At 41.6% G+C, this 23714-nt stretch overlaps 1 protein-coding gene across 1 annotated transcript in view; it reads right to left on the reverse strand.

Moving 5' to 3' along the window:
• The window catches only part of ACP3 (acid phosphatase 3), a 48304-nt gene extending 34929 nt beyond the window's left edge, over positions 1 to 13375 (reverse strand). The window contains exons 1-2 of the mRNA XM_004419368.3: positions 13215 to 13375; positions 1751 to 1846 (exon numbers count right to left, since the gene is read on the reverse strand). Of these exons, the coding sequence (XP_004419425.1) occupies positions 1751 to 1846; positions 13215 to 13334 (216 nt within the window). The 5' untranslated portion in view covers positions 13335 to 13375. The remainder of the gene's footprint in view (positions 1 to 1750; positions 1847 to 13214) is intronic.
• Between the last annotated feature and the right edge of the window lie 10339 nt (positions 13376 to 23714).

Below are 23714 nucleotides of genomic sequence, written 5' to 3' on the forward strand. Positions count from 1 at the left end.
CATGTTGTCAAAAATGGCAGGATTTCCTTGTTTTTTTTTTTTTCTACGGCTAAATAATATTCCATTGTATATATATGCCACCACTTCTTTATCCATTCATCGTCAATGGACACTTAGGTTGTTTCCATGTCTTGGCTATTGTAAATAATGCCACTATGAACACGGGGGTGCAGATATCTTTTCGAGTTAGTGCTTTTGTTTCCTTTGAATATTAGAATCTGCATTTTAACAAGATCCCTAAGTGATTCATTTGCACTTAGAAGCTTGAGAAACACTGCTTTAGGAGAATCTGATGGCTAGTCAAGAGACTCCCAGGAGAATCCAGATCCCACAGTCTGGAAGAATTTTAATCTTACTGGAAAAGCATAGCAAGGGAGCAGGAGTCTCTACAGAGTCATAGGTATTAAGAAGCAGCCCTGAGTTTTTGTAACCTTTTTCTCATTCAAGGAGCCAAAAACTTGGTAGGCTGTGATGGGAAGAGTTCTGACCTGGGGACCAAAATACGCTGGCCTCAAATAGCCTCTCTGAGTTTTTTTTTTTTCTATGAAACATTGCAGTAGAGGTAGGGCAGTAATTCTCAGCCTTGACTATACATTAGAGTCAACTGATCAACCAAGGAGCTTCTAAAAGTCCTAATGTCCACCACATCCTAGACCAATTAAATAAGAACCTCCCAGCAGACATCAATCTATTTTTTTTTTGTGTGTGTGAGGAAGATCAGCCTTGAGCTAACATCCATGCCAATCCTCCTCTTTTTGTTGAGGAAGACTGGCCCTGGGTTAACATCTGTGCCTATCTTCCTCCACTTTATATGGGATGCCGCCACAGCATGGCCTGACAAGCGGTGCATCAGTGCGCGCCCAGGATCTGAACCCGGGCCGCCAGCAGTGGAGCACGCACACTTAACTGCTATGCCACAGGGCAGGCCCCAAGACATCGATATTTTTTAAAGCTCTCCAAATAATTCTAGTGTTTAGCCAAGATTAAGACCCATTAGTTTTGGAGACACCCAACTCTAAACATTCTATAACATTTTCTTAATATATTTAAACAATGCTTTTGTCAGGACAGAAGCAAAGTACATGGCCTTGTGGCTCCAAAGAGAAGAGCCATCTACTCTTAGAAGTAAAAAGGGTGGGGCACCTTGGTTCCCCAATTCACCTTCCCCTTTGGTGCTCTTTAGGAAGTAGGGTTCCCTATTTTAACTGATCACTTATAAGGAAGGCTCAATGCCAATATATCCAGCAGATAAATCAAATTTGGTGTCAATACTTCCAGAGGAATTGTGTTTTCCCAAACATGCTGATTCAGCTTATCGATTACAAGATTATTTTCTGCTTTCTCAGGTGGAGCCTGAGAAACTCAGGGGCTAGCTTGTAAGTGTCTCCTGGTTCTCTTCAACATCTTTAAGCTCATGTATCCTTCTGCTGTCCATACACATCTCTTATGCTTTAATAAAGCCAACAGCATAAAAACAACCAAAACAGGCAATTCTATACAATTTTCCTATAGTTAGTAGTCACTAGGAGTGACTTGGTCATGATTAGAAATTATTGAAGCTAACCATTAGTGCATTTCATTCCACAGTTGAAACACATTTTAGATTTTTTAGATGCCAGGTAATTGTGCAAAATACTTTCCCAGATCTGGGAAACTAAAGTAGTTATATGGTTTCAATATATTACAAATCCCACACAGTTTAGTTTCCCTTGAGACTCATCAGCAACCTTTAGCTGAAAATCCAACCAACCTGAGTGAGTTGGCCAAATCCTTGTGGCCATGAGGATTCCGTAATGGGATCGTTAGGAAAGGTTTCAATGGGACTTCGGTCTCCATGCCTAAACACCTGAAAATAGATTGAGACAGTAATGTTACAAATTTCACTTAGGTGTTTTGCCTCTGCTCATCATAATAGATTTTCTTCTAAACCACTGGTTCTCCCTTCGCTACTCACTGGAATCACCCAAGGAATTAAAATTCTGAGGACTGGATCCCACCTCTAGTGATTTTTGTTTAATTAGTTTGGGATGTGGCCAGGGCATCAGGATTTTAAAGACCTCCTCAGGTAAATCTCAGTTAGGAACTACTGTTCTGGGGCTGGCCCGGTGGCGCAGTGGTTAAATGCGTGCGCTCCGCTGCGGCGGCCCGGGGTTCACAGGCCCGGATCCAGGGCATGCACTGACGTGCCGCTTGGCAAGCCATGCTGTGGTGGCGTCCCATAGAAAGTAGAGGAAGATGGGCACGTATATTAGCCCAGGGCCAGTCTACCTCAGCAAAAAAAGAGGAGGATTGGCATCGGATGTTAGCTCAGGGCTGATCTTCCTCTCACACACACAAAAAAGAACTGCTATTCTAAGCTCACTAACACTGTTCGTGCAGTTCAGGTAGTGTAAGTAACAAGGTGATTAGCCAGTAGAAGGCAGGTGATCTACACATGGAGACCAGTTTGTACATCAGATAGAGCAAGAAGCTTAGCAAGGTCACTTTATTGCAGACAAACTCTTATGAGACGTATTCCTTCCTTAATTATGGTTACAATAATAATGGAGTTAAAATTTTTACATATTAATAAAAATAGTGGCTTTTAAATGCTACATACAATCTGTGACCATCTTGAGCCAATGATTAGTTTTTAGGAGGTTAGGGATAAAGGACTTGTGGGGTGGGGAGCAAAGCTAATTCTCAATATTTAAGACCATACTTCCAGATTTGTATGCATATCATGCTACTTTGATTGCACATTTTATTCTTTGGGGAGAGTAGTCTGGACTTTTGAAACCTTGGTACTTTGATTCTAATATGCTGTCTGAATAGAAAACCAAACCAAACACAAAGCTATTTCATAAGCAAAAGATAAGGAAAGAAAAACACTCAAGGGGTCAGCCTGGTGGCGTAGCAGTTAAGTGTGCGCGCTCTGCTGCTGGTGGCCTGGGGTTCGGATCCTCGGCACGCACCGACGCACTGCTTGTCAGGACATGCTGTGGCGGCATCCCACAGAAAGTGGAGGAAGATCGACATGGATATTAGCTCAGGGCCAGCCTTCCTCAGCAAAAAAAGAGGAGGTTAGCTCAGGACTCATCTTCCTCACCAAAAAAAAAAAAAAAGAAAAGACCACTCAAGAAATACAAGATGAAGTCTACACCGAAGCCATCAAACATTTTTAATACAGAGGAGGGCTGCATAACCCCTTGCATTATCTGAGATTCCCTGTGCTTGCCACTTATACTACCTGACTAAGATGCTTCATTGAAAAGAAAGCCAAAAGACTGATCTTTTGAAATCCTATAAAACAGTTCAGTAGACACAGAATAAGGAACAGTCTCAAACTTTAGTCATTTTTGAGATGAGATTCCAGGAAAGTAAGGGAAGCTTCTGAGATCTGAGCTGTGTCTCCGGTGTCTGAAAAAACTATTTTGTTCCCCTAAACTGATGAGAAATTAAAATCTCAGGAGAACAGGCTACAGGACACGGAGGGACAATAGTGTAGTGGAGCTTAAGAAATCATTTTGGCCAGGTAAGGAATTACTGTCATGAATGGTCCCCTCATGGCACAAAGAAAGGCTGCATATCCTCTGACGAGCATCTACAATTACCAGTCACTAGGCCTGACTTGCTCATGGTCAGAAATTATCGAGGCTAATCATTAGTGCTTCTCTTTCCACAACTGAAACACATTTTAGACTTTATAGATCCAAGGTAATTGTGCAAAATACTTCCCCAGATCTGAGTAACTAAAGTTGTTATTCGGTTTCAATAGATTATAAACCCCACGTTGTTTAGTTTCCAAGGTTTTTCAACCTCAGCACAGTTGATGTTTTGGGCTGGATAATTCCTTGTAGGGGGCTGTCCTGTGCGTTGTAGGATGTTTAGCAGCATCCCTGGCCTCTGCCCACTAGACACCAGTAGAATTCCCCAGTCATGAGAACCAAAAAGGTCTCCAGACACTACCAAAGGTCCCCCGTGGGTAAAAATCACCCCAGTTGAGAGTCACTGAAATAGCCAAGGAGAAGTCAGATGAGAAACATTGTGGTAAATAATTTACATCACTTCCTTCCAGCCTACAACCACAATAACTCCTCAATGTGTTTTGAACACTTGCTTTGTCCTAGAAACTGTGCCAAGTGCTTCTCATACATTAATCCTCTCATCAATTCTACAAAGCAGTTACTATTATTGTCTTCATTTCACAGATGAGGAAATTGACCATGAGTGAGCTGCCCAAGGTCAGACAGTACGTGGTAGAGCAGAGATCCAGACACAGGCCACGTGTCTCCACTACCAGCATTCTCAAGCCCGTGTAAGAGGCTCATTTCTCTATGCTCAAACACACCCCTCAACCTCCCACCAGTGGATGATCTGGGAACCGGGGCATCTTTACAAACTCTACTCTTTTCCTCTAAGATTGGAAGCTGTGTGTATGTGTGCAGGTGTGTTGCCTCAGAGGAAATCAAAGCCTTGATGAAAGAAAAAACCCCAAACATTATTTAAAAAATAAAACTGAGGTTATGCAACTAAATGACAGTGTCACCTGGAGAGAAAAACAAGTGTGGTCCCCTTACAGGAGTGTGTCTTAAAGATCAGAGCCCTGGAACAGAATCAGGAGACTCGGGCAGGCTTTCTTACTGCTTCCTTATAGGTCAGAAATAATTGGGCCGGCCCCGTGGCTTAGCGGTTAAGTGCACGCACTCCGATACTGGCGGCCCAGGTTCGGATCCCGGGCGCGCACTGACACACCGCTCCTGCGGCCATGCTGAGGCCGCGTCCCACATACCAACTAGAAAGATGTGCAACTATGACATACAACTATCTACTGGGGCTTTGGGGAAAAACAAGGAGGAGGATTGGCAATAGATGTTAGCTCAGAGCCGGTCGTCCTCACAAAAAAAAAAAAAGAAATAATTGCACTCCCCTACATTGCAGTAGGTTTTAAGGGTTTCTGAGGGAGTGGCTCAAATATGCTGTGAACTCTTTGGAAGGGGTGTCCCACAGAAACACTTAATAAACCATCCCCTACCTCCACTGCTGGAAATCAGAGAGAGAGAGGTGTGTGTGTGTTTGTGTCTGTGCTCGCACCAGCTGCACGCACACCTGTGCCCTCAAGCACACAGGTGGCATTCTCGAGCTTCTGGAGTTTTGCCAATTCTGGTGGAGCCCCTGGACTATGCCTAGGGGCTCTTTTAAGTCTGTGGTGGGGCGATCTTCTTACCTGCTGCCCTGCCAAATCAATAACCTCTGTTCTCAGTCCAGTTCTCAGTTCATACTCTATGAAATCCTTTGGAAACCTAAAAATCTATTATTAGCAGTAGGACTATTTGCAGTACTAGTGATAATTGCCATAAGAAAACATCCAAGATAGTAACAACCCCTTGTGTTTGTGCAACCCTCCATGGTTTTGGAGAATCCTTTCTCCTCCTATCGCTTTTAATTCTTACAACTCCCCTGTGAGGACAGATCGGCACTATTGCTGCACTAAACAAATAAGGAAACTGAGGCCCAAAGAGAGTGAGTAAGCCGTCCAGATCTCCTAATTCTCCTGATTGCCAGTCCGCTGTTTTCCCCACGATGTCACATTCACTTGGCCCTTTTAAATCGCATGTTAACTTTTTGTTAAAGAACCATGGTTTGGTCCCCCGTGAATGATCCTGCTCCACTGAGTCTGCTAACCGGATCTGGTGCATTGCATACTCTGTGGAGACCCTGATGAGTACACTGGAGGATACCATGTCCAGTCCCTCTCCCCATGCAACAGTCAAGTGCTCTTAAAAAATGTCAATCAGAATATGTCACTTGATTGCTTAGAACCCGCTAATGTCCTCTCATTCCATTAAAATTTTTTTGTGTGTGGAAAATTGTAAAGATATACAAAAGTAGAGATTTTTGTAATAAGCCCCCATGAGCCTAGCATGTCCACCAATAATCATCAAGTCGTGTGTGGCCAGTCTTGTTTCATTTATATCCTCTCACTCCCGGACAGTGCATCATTTCCCATTGTTCTTTGCAGACTATTCAAAGTCCTTACAATGGCTCACAAGACTCTACCTGATCTGGCCCTGCCCACTGCGATGTTCTCACCTTACATTCTTGCCAAACATGCCTAGCCACAGGGGCCCCTGCTGTCCCATCCAATTCGTTAAGTGTGTTCCAGCCTCCCAGGGCCTTGATGTGCTATCTGCCTGGATGTCCTTCTGCTTCTTCTCCCGGCGCACACACACTAAGGTAAATGAACACCATTTCAGAGGTAAGAAGGGAAACCGACCGGCTGTGAACGGAATCAGAGTGGGAATATGTCCTGCACTCGCCATGCGGAAGGCAGAAAGGCACACCACTCTCAAGACACTTATGTCCAGGGCCCAGGAAGAACACAGAGGCCTGTAGGAGAGGGAGGGGGGTGAAAATGCATTATACTGTGTGGAAGCTGTATAATAGCTCAGAAAAGCTCTGGGTTTGAGTCGGTTAGAGCTGGGTTCAAATGCCTGCTTTGTCAACACCCAGCTGGGTGACTCTGGGAAAATGATTTACCTTGAACTTCTGCATGCCTCGATTTCCCTCTCTGTAAATGACAAAATCGTTATTTCCCATGCAGGAGGATCATGAGAATTAAATGTGTAATATATGCAAAGCCATCATCATAGTACTGAATACAGGATACACTCAGTATATGAGATTTATCATATGTTACTATTATTTGTGTTGTTATATTATTCAGGCGTTTAACTTAGCTACCGTCTATACTTCCTTTCCTGCTGGCAGTAGTTTGCAGCATATAGGGCAAATGAGAGCTACCTGTTGAGCAAAGGGAAACATAGCGCTCTCCTTCAAGAAATATTTCTATGAATTTCTAATCATCTCTCCCCCCTACCTGGGAGGAATAATTAATTACTCCTTTGGATTTAGGATACTTCGAAAGCTGCAGGTACCCGTAGTGGCAACCTGCCTGACTGAAATGTCTTGAGCCAAATATAATTTCTGGGCTCAGTTCATCACCCTGAGAATTTCCAAAATGCATTGGCATAAGACCGGGGAGAAGCTCGTGCAAGCAGACTGGACTGACCTCCTACCTGGCCCAGCATCAACACTCAGGGCACAGAGTCCTGCCCTTGAAGAACACGCAGGTCTCCACACACAGCTTTGCCGTTCCTGGGCCCCGGTGATTAGGGAGCCATGGAGCACAGGAGAAAGACTGGAGGGCTGTTTGTGAGTGGAGGCAGGAGTCCTGGTTTTTGTTTTCCAGTGGAGAGTTTTATCTCGTCCATCTTTTATAAGCCAACCCACAAATTGTAGATGTGCCACCAGACAGTCACGTCTTGAGTCCCCAGCACTCAGCACACCACAGAGAAGTCCCAGCTCCTTTTTTCTTGCTCTCATGTAATACCAAGGTAATATTATATGCCTTACTGGGTCATTTTGGAGATTCAAAATACAAAATGTAAAAAGCCTGGCATCTAGTGGATGTTTACCATATGGTAGCTATAATTGCAATTCTCACTTTAATGTGAGTGAAAAAAAGGTTTACAGGCCTCCAGAAATTCCTGCCTGTGTTCAAAGATATTGTCCAAATGTGAGCAATGAAGATGGAGGCAAATAAAGGGCCATCAGTCGTCTATTCCAGCCAAAGTTATGCAGGAAAGAGCCAGTAAGTCAACTGATCAATAAGTCAAAGAACGGTTGAAATGAGTTAAATCTGTTTAACGCTTGAGTCGTATTTTAAATGTATATTTTTTCCAATTTTTAATGGGCCAGGAGCCTAAAACTGCGAAGAAACTGATTAAACTTAAAAGAAAAAAGATGTGTACATACTTCATTCTTTTGAGAATAAATAGGAAAAAAACTAGCATTACAATGAACTGGTTATGTGAACACTATAAAAAACACACATGGGATAATTGTGCGAGTATACGCATATTAATAATAGTTGTGATATTTTGGGTGTTTACCAGATATGCCTATAAGTACTTTTTATATATTAACGCAATTAAGCCTCACAACAACTCCAGGAAGTATTATTATCCCCATTTTACTGATGATGAAACTGAAGCACAGACAGGTCAAGTCATATAACCTCATCCAAAGTCACACAGCTAGTAAGGGGTCGAGGTGGCATTCAAACCCAGGTGGTCTGATTCTTGAGCCTGTACTCTTAACCACTGTGCTATAGTGTATTGTGTAGTACATATTATAAATTTCATTGGTGTTTATAGATCATATTCCTTTTTAAGAATTTCAAATATTTAATGCCTTTTATGCACTCTATCTCCATGACATCATCATCTTTCCAATAACCAAAATTAGAAAACTCAAGGTCGTTTTGGTTTTTCTTTCTTCCTTAATACTCATATTCAACCCATGAGGATTCTGCCTTCACAATTTTTAAAAGAAATTCATCCTTTCTTTTTCAATTCTACTGCTTTCTGATCTAACTCAGGTCTTCACTATGCTCCTCCTGAACTGTGGTGGTATCCCTTCTCTGTTTTTCCCTCCAGACTTGACACACACAAATGTGTTGCCCCCAGGGGAAAATAAGTTAGAATTCACAGGTGGGGAAGACTTGAGTACAAATAAGTTAAGTAGTTAGCCTAAGGTTCTAGTATAGAGAGGATAATTATCTAATACCTTATGTTCTCTTTTATTGCTTTCTTTAAGTTACTCATGTGACCCTGTGAAGCTCAAGTATAATGAAGGATCATCTAAAACCTTGAGGATATTATGCTAAGTAAAATAAGCCAGTCACAAAAGGACAAATACTGTATGATTCCACTTCTCTGAGGTATACAGAGTAGCCAAATTCGTAGAGTTAGGAAGATGAATGGTGGTTGCCAGAGGATAGGGGAGGTGAGAATGGGGAGTTACTATTTAATGGACACGGAGTTTCAGTTTTACAAGATGAAAAGAGTTCTGGAGATAGATGGTTTTAATGATAGCACTACAATGTGAATACATCTAGTGCCACTGAACTGTACACTTAAAAGTGGTTAAGATAGAAAATTTTATGTTCTGTGCATTTTACCACAATTTAAAAAAGAGAAAAATTAAGGATCATCTAGATTTTATCCAAAAAGTTGGAAAGCTTCTGTCTTAGACTGATGACTTTCAGCGCACCTTACATTTGTATCATGGTTCACACTTTCATTTGTGTGTCATGCCATTTGAACCTAAAGACAATTCTGTTCACGGAGAGAAGGAAGCATAGTTGGGATCATTACCCCCAACTTTAAGTTGGGGGAACTTGAGACTCAGTTGGATTAAGTGACTGCCCGTGGTCCCATACCGGGTAAATGATACTGGAATTTGAATTAATGAAAGTTCAGTGTTTCCCTAGGTATAGATTTCAACTTTTATTTTAGTACATAGCATTAGAAAATGTATAACAGTATTGGACTGCCAGCCTGTGGAGTAACTTGCCCATTTTTCACTTTTCCAGGAGGTGTGCAGAAGAATCCTGAAGGTCTGCAGTCGTGGAAATGTGTGACGGCTAGCATCGATTGAATTTGCCTACCCACCATATGGAAGTTACCCATCCCAGTGCAGAGATTATGTGCTTAAGGTTTGGAGGCTATTTTCATCAAGGATATTTTATGACTTGAGTAAGAATTTTGCATAGTTAATCATGAAGAATGAGAAGAGCTAATACTTTGTGGCTTATCCTCCCTTTCTTTGTAAAACCCAAGTGGAACGAGAAGAATTTTGTCTCTCTGTCTGAGATTACCTGAACTTGTCATTTTTCCCTGGTTTAGGAGAGAGAGAACACTTTAAAATGGCATTTCCCGGGGCTGGCTCAGTGGCGCAGTGGTTAAGCGCGCACACTCTGCTGCGGCGGCCTGGGGTTTGCAGGTTTGGATCCCGGGCGTGGACCGACACACGGCTTGTCAAGCCATGCTGTGGGGGCGTCCCATATGAAGTAGAGGAAGATGGGCCCGGATGTTAGCCCAGGGCCAATCTTCCTCAGCAAAAAGAGGAGGCTGGTCGTCCTCATAAAAAAAAAAAGAAAAAATTATAAAATGGCATTTCCCTATTTATGGAAGGAGTAAGGACACATGGGATTATTTTTAAAAAGTCCAGTGGGAGTGTGTGGGCGTATAGATGAAATGAGATTGGCCGTGAATGATAATTATTGAAGCAGGTTGATGGGTACATTGGGATTAACCATACTTATTATTCTCTCTAAAAATTTTAAAATAGCAGTTCTCTAAAGGTTTTGTATGGGGCACTCTGGAAAAAAAGAAGAGGTGGATTCTGTAGTCAAAATTTGGGAAATACAATTTACTAGATTCTTTCCTTGAAAGCCACAGTACATATTAGAATATTAAAGACTCTCAGGAGTCCTGCATTTGAGACTTTTAAACACAGTTTAACCCACATTCTGTTCCCAAAGCTGATTTGACTACTGAAACCCATTTTTTACCAAGAAATGCCTGTTAACAACTTGTCAGACTAGGCTTTCACGGGACGTACTTTGGTGAACCTGTTTTAAAAGATCATGGTGTGACTCTGTTCATGAGAGAGAACAAGAACCAAGGATAGCTTCCTGCTCTTTGTGCCACGAACAGCTTTTCAGAATTGGGGAAGATTTATTTTTCTTGGAACACAGAAGAAAAGCAAGGAAGCCACCTACTAAATATGAGTCAAGCTGATGCCCCAAACCGCCATGGGGAGATCTTGGCTCCATGTGCTGGGTTATATACACACAGCAAGAACAGAATATGTCTCGTGATTAGGGGCATGGCTTCTAGGATCAGACAGCCTGGGTTCAAATCCTAGCTGTGTGACCACGGGCAAGTTGCTTAACCTCTTTGTGGCTCAATTTCTTCATCTATAAAATAGGGATTGGGCCGGCCCATGGCTTAGCGGTTAAGTGCGTGCGCTCTGCTACTGGCAGCCTGGGTTGGGATCCTGGGCGCGCACCAACGCACCGCTTCTCCGGCCGTGCTGAGGCTGCGCCCACATACAGCAACTAGAAGGATGTGCAACTATGACGTACAACTATCTACTGGGGCTTTGGGGGAAAAAAAGGAGGAGGATTGGCCATAGATGTTAGTTCAGAGCCGGTCTTCCTCAGCAAAAAAGAGGAGGATTAGCCTGGATGTTAGCTCAGGGCTGACCTTCCTCACAAAGTAAATAAATAGATAAACAAAATAAAATAGGGATAATAAGGTTTTTACAAAAACCTTATAGAATGGTTGCCAGATGTAGCAAACAAAAATACAGGATGCCCAAATATTTCATGGAACATACTTATACTAAAAAGTTATTTGCTGCTTATCTGAAATTCAAAGTTAACTGGGCACCCTATGTTTTTTCGGCAACCCTACTTTACAGAGTTGTTGGGAGGATTACGTAACATAATCCATATTGAACTCGCAGAACAGTGCCCGGCACCTAGTAAGCACTTGACTAACTATTGGTTATTGTCATTAATATTACTACTTTAATCAGAGACACCTTTCTTTAATTCTGATTCTCTTAATAATTTTCTAAGGATTTCCCTGGGTATATAATTGAACCATTTATAGTTACATATTCTCTATAATCAATAAAAAGAAGAAATTGATATCTTCTGGCTTAAGTCCTTGGATAGAAATTGTTTTGTGAGGGCCAAGAAAGATGTATTAAGTTGCCTTTCATCCACCATTAATGGAAGGAAGCCATGGTAGGAAAAATTGTTAACATTAGCCTTGTGTGATGATTGTTAATTTTTTAGCTCCAAGAGAGCTACCTTTGTCAGGTTTCTCTTAGGGAAGAATTAACTTGTAGCCCCTGGACACACATTAACCAAGAGCGGGGCAGGAGAAAGGAAACTCACAACAGTTTTGTAGCCAAGGGAAGTTAGCCTGGGGTGTAGCGAAACACGGAGAAAAGAATCGATCCATGCAGTTAACTGAGAGTTCGCTATAATATCTCAAAGAGGATTACCACTCAACTAGCTTGTCACAGGTTTACAGTGTTGGCAGTGAAATTTCTGCAGAGTCCCTACACTTGCTTAATGCACATCTGGGCAAGGAACCCATGAATATAACTAAAAGCCTGACTTGCATGGATTTCGCTATAGAAGGTACACAATATTGTACAATTTTTTCAGCACAGAAGCCTGACAGCTGGTGAATCATTTGTAAATAAATCAATGATATATTTTGCTCTCATTGTCAACTCATGACCTAGTAAAGATTTACTGGACTAAGAATCATAATTTGCATAAACATATGGTTATGAAATTTTCCTGTAGAAGAGAAAGAACTTCTAAATACATCAAGCTGAGAAAATAGGAACTTCATGTTTAATTTTTAACTAAAAGGCGACCCCCCTTCAAATTATAAAAATAAATTTTGAGTATTCTTACAGAAAGAAAATTTACTTATTTATCAGCCTACTTTCACTCTATCAGATAAAAAATGTGAGGAAGAGAAAGTGATCAAGAGAGCCTTTCAAAGACGTGGAGAGGGTCAGAGGCAGAGCAAGACAGTGAGCGAAACAAAAAAAAGAGAAATAGAGATACAGAGACGATCAAAGACAGAAACCAAGAGATATAGAAGGATTAATTCTAGGACTCATATGTAAAGTGGTAAATCCCCTTTACTTTGCAAACTCTCTTTTAATTTTGAAAGCCATGCCAACAGTATATTTTCTTTCCCTGACATCATGCATTAGCCACCCCCCTATCTTTCATAACTTGTTGCACATACCATGGGTGGGGAAAAACATGATTTTAATCATCAACTAAATCTATGCATCAGGAAGTCATCCTGAAACTCTTGAGCTTAGTTTCACTTTGATGCTTCAAAGACTGTTTACAAATATATTTTCCAATTTCCTGATAAACAGAAGGGGAGGGAGCCACTTAATTCGGAAAATGACTGTCTTTTGGTTTGCAAACAATCATTAAACTGAGGGAAGCCAGTTTAGCGCCTGGTGCTAAGCAGCGCCAGCCAAGGCTCTCCCTGGCCTCTGTGGCTGTCAAAAGGAATCTGCATTCAAGGTGGTTGTACCGTAAGTGAATAAATAGATAACATCAGCAAAGGCAAACATAAGCAAACCAAACACCTTTTTGTCGGGACGTGTTAAGGCTTCATCATGAGGAACTTGTGAAACTTGATTATTCGCTTTCAGAGTCTGGTCTCGGGGAGATAACAGAATGCAAGGGTAAAATGAAACCTGACGCTGGTTTTTCAGACCCTGCTAGCAACACGGTTTTAAGGAAAAAGCAGCAAGAAAAGTCTACTCACCAATGTCACAAACTTCAGCTCCTTAGCTCCCACGCCTCTGTCTAGCCAGAAGGAAAGCAGAAGGAAGAAGCTGAGGTGAAGGCTCGCCGCCCTGGCCACGAGGAGGGGGGCGGCTCTCATGCTGGGGGAGCTGATTCTCGCAGGAGTTCGGAGGTGCTGCTTCCAGCGCAAAAGCCATTAGAGGGAAGCTATTTAACCAAGGGATTGAAAGGCAAGGAGGAGCTGGGCGGAGCCAGACTCACAAATAGTAAAATCTCCAGGTGGCTTGGGGTGGAGTTTGGTATGTGGTTGGTCAGATAATTTGGGGGCTGGGTGTTAGAGACCACAGTCTCCTGGATTTTCGTTAGAACACAGGCTCAGAGGAGGGAAAGCTGTTGCTCATGGTCACAGGGCATGTTAGCAGACATTTCTTTTTCAGTTTTCCTCTATCTTTTCTTTAGATGGGGTGTGATACAGCGTTTGCTTTGTGGCTGTCACTGGGGAAAGGGATCTACCCAGACTTTGGAAACTTTAGGCCAATGATTCCTAATCTTTTGGGAATCCAGAGTTTTCGGAGAGAAATATGGAAGGAACTGCAAGTATTGGCGTTTTGGAGTTTATTCTCCAGACCAAACATGGCTCTCTTTTCTATTTTTTTTTTTTAATGGAAATAGGTAAATCTTCTTTTTTTTTTTATTGTGGTAACATTGGTTTATGATACTATATAAATTTTGGATGTACATCATTATATTTTGATTTCTGTGTAGATTACATCATGTTCTCCACCCAGAGACTAATTACAATCTATCACCATACACATGTGCCTAATCACCCCTTTCACCCTCCTCCCTCCCCACTTCCCCTCTGGTAACCACTAATCCCCTTTTCTAAAACTCTCAGGTAGCCTATATGGGAATTTTTAAATTGAGGAAAAATAGGAGTAATTTTATTTTGAAAATTTTCAGTTACACCATAAGATATTTGGGTTCATCTGTGGTATCTCAAAATTAGAATTAGAAGCACGTTTCCTCACCTGATACAACTTATAAACAATGACGACGACAACAACAAACTAGCCTATGGTTCTCTGTTGTTTGTCACCAACATTGGCTGTAAGCCTTACATTCAAGGTGAGTCACACCCTTGCCTCTGCCATGATCTCATCGAGGACACTACTAAAGAGGATAATCTGGATTTATCCTCTTTTGGAAAACCAAGGACCTTAGTTTTCCACTTTTGCTAACCTGGCAGCCCCATCGTAGGCTAACCCAGGATTTTTGTGCAGAGCTGCCTGTTGTGATGCTTCTACCCATTAGCAGAGGGAGAACAACGGTTTTTCCTGCAGCCGGTTCTCTGGTACCTTGTACTTACCTGTGACAGGAGGGTTCTGTTGTTTTGTGATCAGAGGATGCCCTAGAATGTGGTATGTGGGAGAGCTGTTGCTTCTTCTGGTATCGGGAATTGTGTGTGAACAAGTGAATGAGTATGTGGTTAGAGTTAGACATTTAAGGGAACTTGTGACCCTCTCTTTGTCATCTCTTTCTCCACCTGCCAGGCCCCACTGTCATTTTTAATGGGTGAGATTTTGAGGAGATGGGTGCAGGGAAAAGGAGATGAAGATTGAGTGGTTGTCCAGGCCAGAGATGAAGTTGCCACACTGATTCCTGCTGGATACACCAGGCCACCTGAGAGAAGAGGCTCGGCACCTACTCACCATTCACAAGCTTAGTTCTGAACCACATGCCTTAAACTGTGCCAGATACCTGATTCTGTTCAATGTCTTGTTTTCTCAAGGATCAGCCTGGCTCCTTGTTTTCCTGTCTTCTTCCTTGTCTCACCCGTGGATTGATGCCTGGCACTATTCTGGCTATGACCTTAGTGCTTCCTGATAATGGCTTCAGTTCTCTAACCTACCTATGCCATGTTGTGCTAAGTTGGGTAAACCCTACCTCTGACCCAGACCTTGGTTTTTCTGTGTCACCTCCTCTCGTCTCCTTTTAGCTCTCCAAGTAACAACCGCAACCACAGCCACAACAACAACTTTTTATACAGAGAACCAGAAAAAGGCTGCCTGTATTGAGTGCATTTCAATTCAAACTTAATTCAAGTTGGAATAAGTGAGTGGTTTATGCTTCTATTCTATCTCAGTCACCATCCTAACTTCTGTTTTGATCATCAAATTGTAAGGGGAGGAGATCATAAATGTAGATCTGAACACCACAATGTTGGGTTTTAAAGATCCTCAACTCAAATGAAACTCATTTTAGAATTTTCTTTGGTCTCCTGAACCTTGAACTCATAAGGCCTTTGTAAAGACTTAAAGAGTCATCTGGGATAAATATATGGATATGGCAGCATTGAGAGAGAGACTTGAAAAAAATATTGGGAGATTTCATTGACATCCCAGTGAAGGGTGTCAATAATTTTAGTGTCATTGACTTGCTGAATCACTTTTGTTTCCTTGTGGCACTTCTTTCTTCATATGTCAAGTGTCCAACCTCTAATTAACACAGTGTTAGGAAGTTCTGTAAATCGAGCAGGTTGGGTTCATTGGAAAGCAAACTCCCAGATGCAGATTTGTGTGTGGGAAATTTATTAGGAAGTGCTCTCAGACTCAACAACAGTTGAGGGGAGAGAAATAGCAGCGTTGGGCAGAGGGTACTCCTAGCAGCTGACCCTGGGATGGCCTTCTGGAGTTGTCCTGAATTGGGGTGAGGGAGCCAGGCCTTTTTGCCCCTAAATTAGCCAGTCATTGGATGCAGGCGCTTCTGGCTGGGAGCGTGACCATGGGTAAGGTGGCTTTCTTCTGCCATGGCAATTCTCAAAGGAGTTGACAGCTGAGTGATGTCAGACGACAAGTTCCCAAGAGCTGGGGGAAATTAATCCTTCACTTTATGAAGGGAGATCTGAGTGGTGTAACACAGAATCCATGACAATGAAGAAATATTTATAGGAAAAAAAATCATGATCTTTGGTAGATCAAGGGCTGTAAAAGCACTAAATGTGCCTCTGATAGCCAGAGTCTGGATTGGATTTAAGATCCATCAATAGGCTTATTGGTTATTCACCAGGTAGGAAGGCTGTGTTTGAATTCTCAGACTTGCTGTATCTTCACAATTGTATTATTTGACTCTCAGTGCCTTATGGACTATTGGCCACTCAATAACATTGATTGATCAACAGTCAATATAAAGGCAAATTATTGCACCGGAATCTTTTTACAATGTGAGCTGCTTTGAAGCATACTTTAATATAAAACGGGTTTAGAGTAAAAGTTCTCCTCCCCTCAACTGATCAGTTTATGGGGTTTTTTTGTGCATGTATGTCTATTTGCCCTTGGCATAAAATGACTATTTGATTGTTTAGGATTTAGACAAACATCCCCCCAAATAACCAATGACGTTATGTAAGGTGTGACTTCAGAGACCTTCTTTCCTGTACTTCTCTCACTTTAGCATGTGTAAGAATCACCTGGAAAGATTAATGAAACACAGCCTCCTGGGCCTCCCTCCCAGAAATTCCAGTTCAGGAGGTTCAGATAAGATCCATAACAGTGACCTGCCAAGGCTTTATTGGAGCCTGAGGTAAAAGGAAAAATCAGTAATACCGATCCTGTCTTCATGTAAAATTTTGGTATTTTTTGAAATGGTAGATTGTTTTCCATTAATTTCTATTTGTTGAAATATTTATCTTGATTAGGGAGCTTTTGGCACCACCTTAAATTACGTGCCCATGGTGAATGCCTCACTCTCCTCACCCTGCTTTCCAGACATGACTAAGAATTGGAAGATGAGAGAGAACGACTTCTTGCCTGAAGATTAAATTATCTAACTGTCTCTGGTTCTGTCTACAAGGAAATGAAGGCTTGGTTGAGACAAGGCCGGGTTTGGATGATGATACTGAGGCATTGAGAACTGAAGGGGAAGAAGTATTTTTATCTGTTAGACTGAACCTCCCGCTCCTCCTCCAGCTGTAATTACCTGCACAGGGCTGGCCTCCCTCATAAACCTTCCCCCTTGTAATTAAGCTGCTTTTCTCACATTCAGAACTACCTTGAGAGAACAGGTTAGCTGTTAGCTGACCGTGACTCATAACTGAGAAGGAGCTCTGGAGAACAGGGATAGGGTCCAATCTCTCTGAAATTGTCACCCAGGAACCAGTCTCAACTGTCCAGGTACGGGCAGGAAAGGTAGGGCACACACGTTTTGTCGCAGTCTGCTTTGCCTGTCGTTCCGAAGGTTCTGATTACTGGACTAACTAGGCAAATATTGTCCTATCACTCTTTCACCTTCAATGCAGCCTTAACAGATTGAACACTGTGTTGGTTCTATTGTATTTCAAAGGTAAAGGAAAGAAACTTACAAAAATATTATCCTATCTCATTTTGTATAAATGTGTATTGAAGAAAAGGCTGAATGGACATCTACAACACTTTGATGGTGATTTTTTCCTGAGAAATATGATTTCAAACCCATTTCAAAATGGTTTTCATTTTTTTCTTTCTGCTTTTCTCTACTTTCTAAATTTCTGACGATGAACAAATATGTTTACGAAAATCCGAAAAGAAATTTGAGAATATGTTTACTAAAACAAATATGTTTACTAAAATCAGAAAAGAAAAATGTCTAATATTAACTCTATGCCATTTCTCACTTGATTATTGGGGACCCTCAGAGTTATAGAAGGTGGGCCTGAAGGGTAATTCATTTATAATGGAGTTTATCTGCCTAGTCCTATTATATGGCCAATTCCTAAGCTACTGAAGTGAGAAAATTTTCTTTCTCTTGCCCCAATTTCTGCCCCTGCTCTCCTCCTCCACCTTCTGATATGTCTTGTTTGAAAAAGATCCCACAACTTGTTGTGCTATCAAAATCCCAGGATAATGATACCCATTTAGAAAGTCCTCAGTTTGTCCTTAAGAATCTCTTGACTCAAATCACATCACTGGCCTACTAAAAATCTTCTATTGGCTTCCCACCACACTTAGAATAAAATCCAAAATCCCTCCATGGCCTACAAGGCCCAGCTTGATCGGGCTCCTGCTGCCTCTTCAACTCATCTCTTATCGCTCTAGCCACGCTGACCTCGCTGTTCCTCACCGAAGCCACACGTGTCCACTTCATGCACTTGAACTTTACAGCCCTCTCTCTCTGGGGCACTCTACCCTCAGGTGGGCTGATTCTCTCACTTCGCTTCTTTAGATAGGCCTTCCTTGACCACCCCAGTTAAACCAGCAGCTTCCCAACCGTCTCTATCACACCCCCGTGTTTTATTTCTGTTACAGCACTTTTCATACATGACATAATTTTATATATTTATTTGTTTGTTTGTTTATTGTCTGTCTCCTCCATTAGAATGTAAACTCCATGAGAGCAAAGGAGTTTACTGCTGTGTCCCCATGATAGAACAATACCTGGCACATAGCAGGGCTCAATAAATATTTGTTGAATCAATGAACGGATTCTCACTAATCACCTCCTTTTTTATATTTTATTTTATTTTATTTTATTTTACTTTATTTTATTTTATGAGGAGAGCAGCCCTGTGCTAATATCTGCCAATCCTCCTCTTTTTTTGCTGAGGAAGACTGGCCCTGGGCTAATGTCCATGCCCATCTTCCTCCACTTTATATGGGACGCCGCCACAGCATGGCTTGCCAAGCAGTGTGTCAGTGCGTGCCCGGGATCCCAACTGGCGAACCCCGGGCCACCACAGCAGAGTGCGTGCACTTAACCATTTGCGCCACCGGGCTAGCCCCTCAGCTCCTTTTTTAAAAAAGAAAAATCTCCCAACGCGTTTTGAAATTTTCTTATAATATCTCTAAACTGGTTTTCTGTTTCTCCCCTTACCAGAAGGCTGGATATGTTTACCACTTGGAAGACTTGCTTTGGGTAAATAAAGTCATGTCAATCTTTATCTCTCTCTTTTTTTTTTTTGTGAGGAGATCAGCCCTGTGCTATCATCTGCCAATCCTCCTCTTTTTTTGCTGAGGAAGACTGGCCGTGGGCTAACATCTGTGCCCATCTTCCTCCACTTTATATGGGGCGTCGCCACAGCATGGCTCGCCAAGCAGTGCGTCGGTGAGCGCCCGGGATCCAAACTGCGAACTCCGGGCCGCCGCAGCGGAGCACACGCACTTAACCACTTGCGCCACTGGGCCGGCCCCAATCTTTATCTCTTGATTGTGAGATTTTCAAAGCTATGTGATTTTCCAAGTCCTCTTCTCCAACATTTGGCTGCTGACTTTAGGCTCCCTGCTAATTTCTGTCAATTGAGATGTATTTTTGAGGAATCAGTCAGCTGAAGGAGACACATATTTGAATCCCATCTTTGATTTGAAAAATTAGTATAACTTCATTTTATGTGATAATGGCTGTGTTTATTTTAATAAAATAATATTTTAAATTACTTATCATGGGGCACACATTCCATGATGATGTTATACACACACACACACACACACACACACATGAATGTATGCCCCAGGGTAAATATACCTTCCTTCTGGAAGTGTAGCATTAATCATCCTCAAAGGGGTATTACTGTAAGAAAACATGGGGACACTTTGTGAAGCTTAATAGGGAAAACTTTGTGGTGGTCAGTAGGGTGTCCTCTGTTATATCATAGTGAGTTTGAGAGTAGGTTTCCTAAAACATTCTAAATATATCCATTTTACCCCATTTCATCCTTCTTCACTTCTCAATAAGTTTATTAGATCTGACAATAATAATGAAAATTGAGTAACCTGATGTTCATACTTTTTACCTGATGCTGCTCCTTAGAAATAACGTTGAACACAGAAATATTATTCATAGCATGAGAAAAACTCAAACATTTTTGTAACATGACATGATTTTGGATATCATATAGATATAGGAAAAAGAAAGATTTTTATAGTCGCAAGTTTGGACAACAAAGTTGTAGCTTTCTTTTCTCATCTGTGTGAAACTAAACTCTTGAGGGAAATTACTGTGGTAATATACAGATGTTAGTGGATTGGACTAGATTATGAGGCTACATGGCTCTTTCATTCAGAAAAGTCTTGTGAATCAAAGGAAAACCACAGGAATCTCCATTCATTGACCCCTTCTTTTCATTCTTAAAAAGCTTGACGGAAGACTAGTGTCCTCATAGCTGAAGGATTTTAAAGTTATTGCTGTTACTGGCATTAAGGAAAAGTAATGTAAAGAGTCATAAAATATATCCCAAAATATCAGTTGCTCAAAAATACCCGTTATCTGTAAAAAAAAATACCTTAGCTTAGAGAAGTTCTATCAAAAATATATACTTGATTAAAGTGCTTAGTACCACATTATGTCTTTTCAAAATTCCATTTTTTAATCGACAAAAGAGTGATTCACATCAAAAGGTTGCCAACTTCACCTGTTCTCACAGATACCACTGGGACATAGCTGCTATGCTCAATCCTAAATTGTTATCCCTTCTGTCAAATCCACCATACCCAACCCAGGTCAGAGTATTTTTTCTGAATCAGTTTGTTCAGGTGAAGAATTACTAAGGCAGTTGTTCTCAAAGTGTGAATTGGGGTCCCTGAGATCATTTCGGGGGATTCCTAAGATCTATTCAGAGGGCCTATGAGTCAAAACTATTTTTATAACAATACTAAGGTATTATTTTCTTTTTCATTCTCATTCTCTCATGAGTATTCATTGGAGTTTTCCAAAGGCTACATTACACGTGATGACATTATTGCTGTGATGGCAAGTTGAATGTGTGCTTGTGTATTCTTGTGTTTTAAAATTTTCTCACAAAAAATAAAATAAAATAAAATAAAATTTTCTCAGTTTTGGGCTGGCCCCGTGGCTTAGCAGTTAAATGCTTGCGCTCCGCTACTGGCGGCCCGGGTTCAGACCCCGGGCATGGGGCATGCACCAACGCACCACTTGTCCGGCCATGCTGAGGCGATGTTCCACATACAGTAACTAGAAGGATGTGCAACTACCACATACAACTATCTACTGGGGCTTTGGGGAGAAAAAGGAGGAAGATTGGCAATAGATGTTAGCTCAAGGCAGGTCTTCCTCAGCAAAAAAAGAGGAGGATTGGCATGGATGTTAGCTCAGGGATGATCTTCCTCACACACACACACACACACACACACACAAAAAATTATAATTTTCTCAGTTTTAATTTTGAATACAGTAAATATTAATAGATATAACTCACATAAACAAAAGCTGTTAGGGATCTTCAATTATTTCTAAGAGTAGACCTGAGACCAAATGTCTGAGAACTGTTGCTATAGGCAAGATAACGATTAAAAAATTTGTTGAGGGGCGGGCCCTGTGGCTTAGCAGTTAAGTGCTCATTCTCCGCTACTGGCAGCCCGGGTTCAGATCCCAGGCACGCACTGACGCACCGCTTGTACGGCCATGCTGCGGCGGCATCCCATATACAGCAACTAGAAGGATGTGCAACTATGACATACAACTATCTACTGGGGCTTTGGGGGCAAAAAAAAAGGAGGAGGATTGGCAATAGCTGTTAGCTCAGAACCGGTCTTCCTCAGCAAAAAGAGGAGGATTAGCATGGATGCTAGCTCAGGGCTGATCTTCCTCACAAAAAAAAAATTTTGTTGAGTATTTGCTATGAACAGGCCCTGGGAACACCAAAGTCAAGCAGACACAATCCCTCCCTCAAGGAGCATACTATCTTCTGGAGGAAGACAAACAGTTATAATGTGATGAACCCAATAAACAAGCACAGAATATTATAGTTGCTAAGAAGAGGAACATTCACTTAATCATTTATTAGCCTAGTATTTAGATCAATAGAAAAGACGTGAAGGAATGAGTGAAGATAATGCATTCTGGGGAACTGCAAGTAGTTGGATTGGGATATTTTGTGGGTGAATAATCTCTTTAAAACATACCTTGTGTCTTTCGCTACTTTCATAAATTTGGTGATTATTATTGGACCATATTCAAAAGGATCCACCAAGTGGTGTGTTGTAAACGTTTAACAATTGGCTATGAAAAAAAGTTCTGATTAGTAGCATTTGCCAATTTCCATGGTGTAAATATTTCCATCATGGTTGATTTCAAGCTACCAATATGATGTCATTGAACATGGAGTTGGGAACAGAAAAGCACACCATTATATAATATTTCCATCATACCTAATGCACTTACCATAGTGTAAATAACCTCATGAGAATAGATAATACAATGTAGTAAAATAATTTGGAAGTAATGAGTTGTGAGTATTATCTTTGTTTTTAATACAATTTATTTAAATTTAAGTTTATGTAGTTTAATTTTTAATAATGGCTGTGTTTAACAACTAGTTTGCAAAATTCCTGAAAATTTAACAATTGGTTCTTGCAAGCCAGTATAAGCTGGCTCCCGCACACCACTGGATCCACCATCCCATTAGTACTACATTGTTAATTATGGTGTCACTACAATTTCCTCATTCTGGAGGGGGAGGAATATATAACAACCTGACTGAGACACAGGTGGGGAATTGTAAAACTCCAGTTACGGGTGTACTTATGGGAAGGTGTGGGTGGCAGATGGAGTAGGCCGGGGGTAGTTGTGCAAGGGCTCAAACAGAAGGGTAAAGAATGGTAATTATGGAATCAAGGTCAGAGAGTAGACTAGATGTTAGAAACAGGAGTTCCTTAAAGGAGAAGGAGAGGAAAAGAAGGCATTAACAATTATGGCGCGCCTACTGTATGCTGTGAACTCTGTCAGTCACATGGCACATCTTATCTCATCTAATCCCTACAACATACTTGAAAGGCAGATAACTAAAAAGTACAGTCTAAGAATGAGAACATATGTCTATCTAACTTCAAAATCCTTACTCTTTTCATTTCATTAAGCAAGGATAGAAAATTTACAGGGTAGTGGAATAGGGGAATCTGGAAGCAGAAACTAAGGAGACAAATACTGAGGCCAGAGTAGCGTCAGTGTGAACACAAGATCATAATGTGCTGGGCCTGGAAATGTTCGTGCCGGACAAGGCTGTCTTCTAGCATCTGAGGCAGCTGCCTAAGAGGAACTTCTGTAGTCTCCAAAAAACAGAACATACTCTTGTGATGAAAGAGAATTCTTCTCTTGGTTTTTAGGAAATGCTGAGAGCTTTGTGAACTTACAGCCAGCATCACGAGAATCAGTGCAGTAGTTAAAGGAATGTACTAGAAGCAAAATGCAGGAATCCAGGGTTATAAACAGCTGATTTATGGCTATCCATACAAAGCCCCAACAAGGGAGGAGTGGAAAAGGTCGCAGGGAGATGGTGCCCAGCTCTGCCTGTGTCTCATTCTTTCTTCCCTGTACTGGTCCTCAGATAGCATGAGAGCTGTTGACCTTATCCTGCACTTGGTTAATGTGTTGGTTAGGTCCTCCAGGAAGCAGATGCCAAGACAGAGTTAGAAGCACAATCTCTTTATTGAGGATCATGCCTGTTAAAGCGGAAAGGGAGGAGGAATAGGCAGGGAAAGACTTCAGACTGTGATGCAGGTCCAATACCTAGGAAAAGAGAGGTGGATGGAAG

This window comes from Ceratotherium simum, chromosome 5 (genome assembly GCF_057802395.1).
Source record: "Ceratotherium simum simum isolate JZ-2026a chromosome 5, ASM5780239v1, whole genome shotgun sequence".
NCBI classification, from domain to species: Eukaryota; Metazoa; Chordata; class Mammalia; order Perissodactyla; family Rhinocerotidae; genus Ceratotherium; species Ceratotherium simum.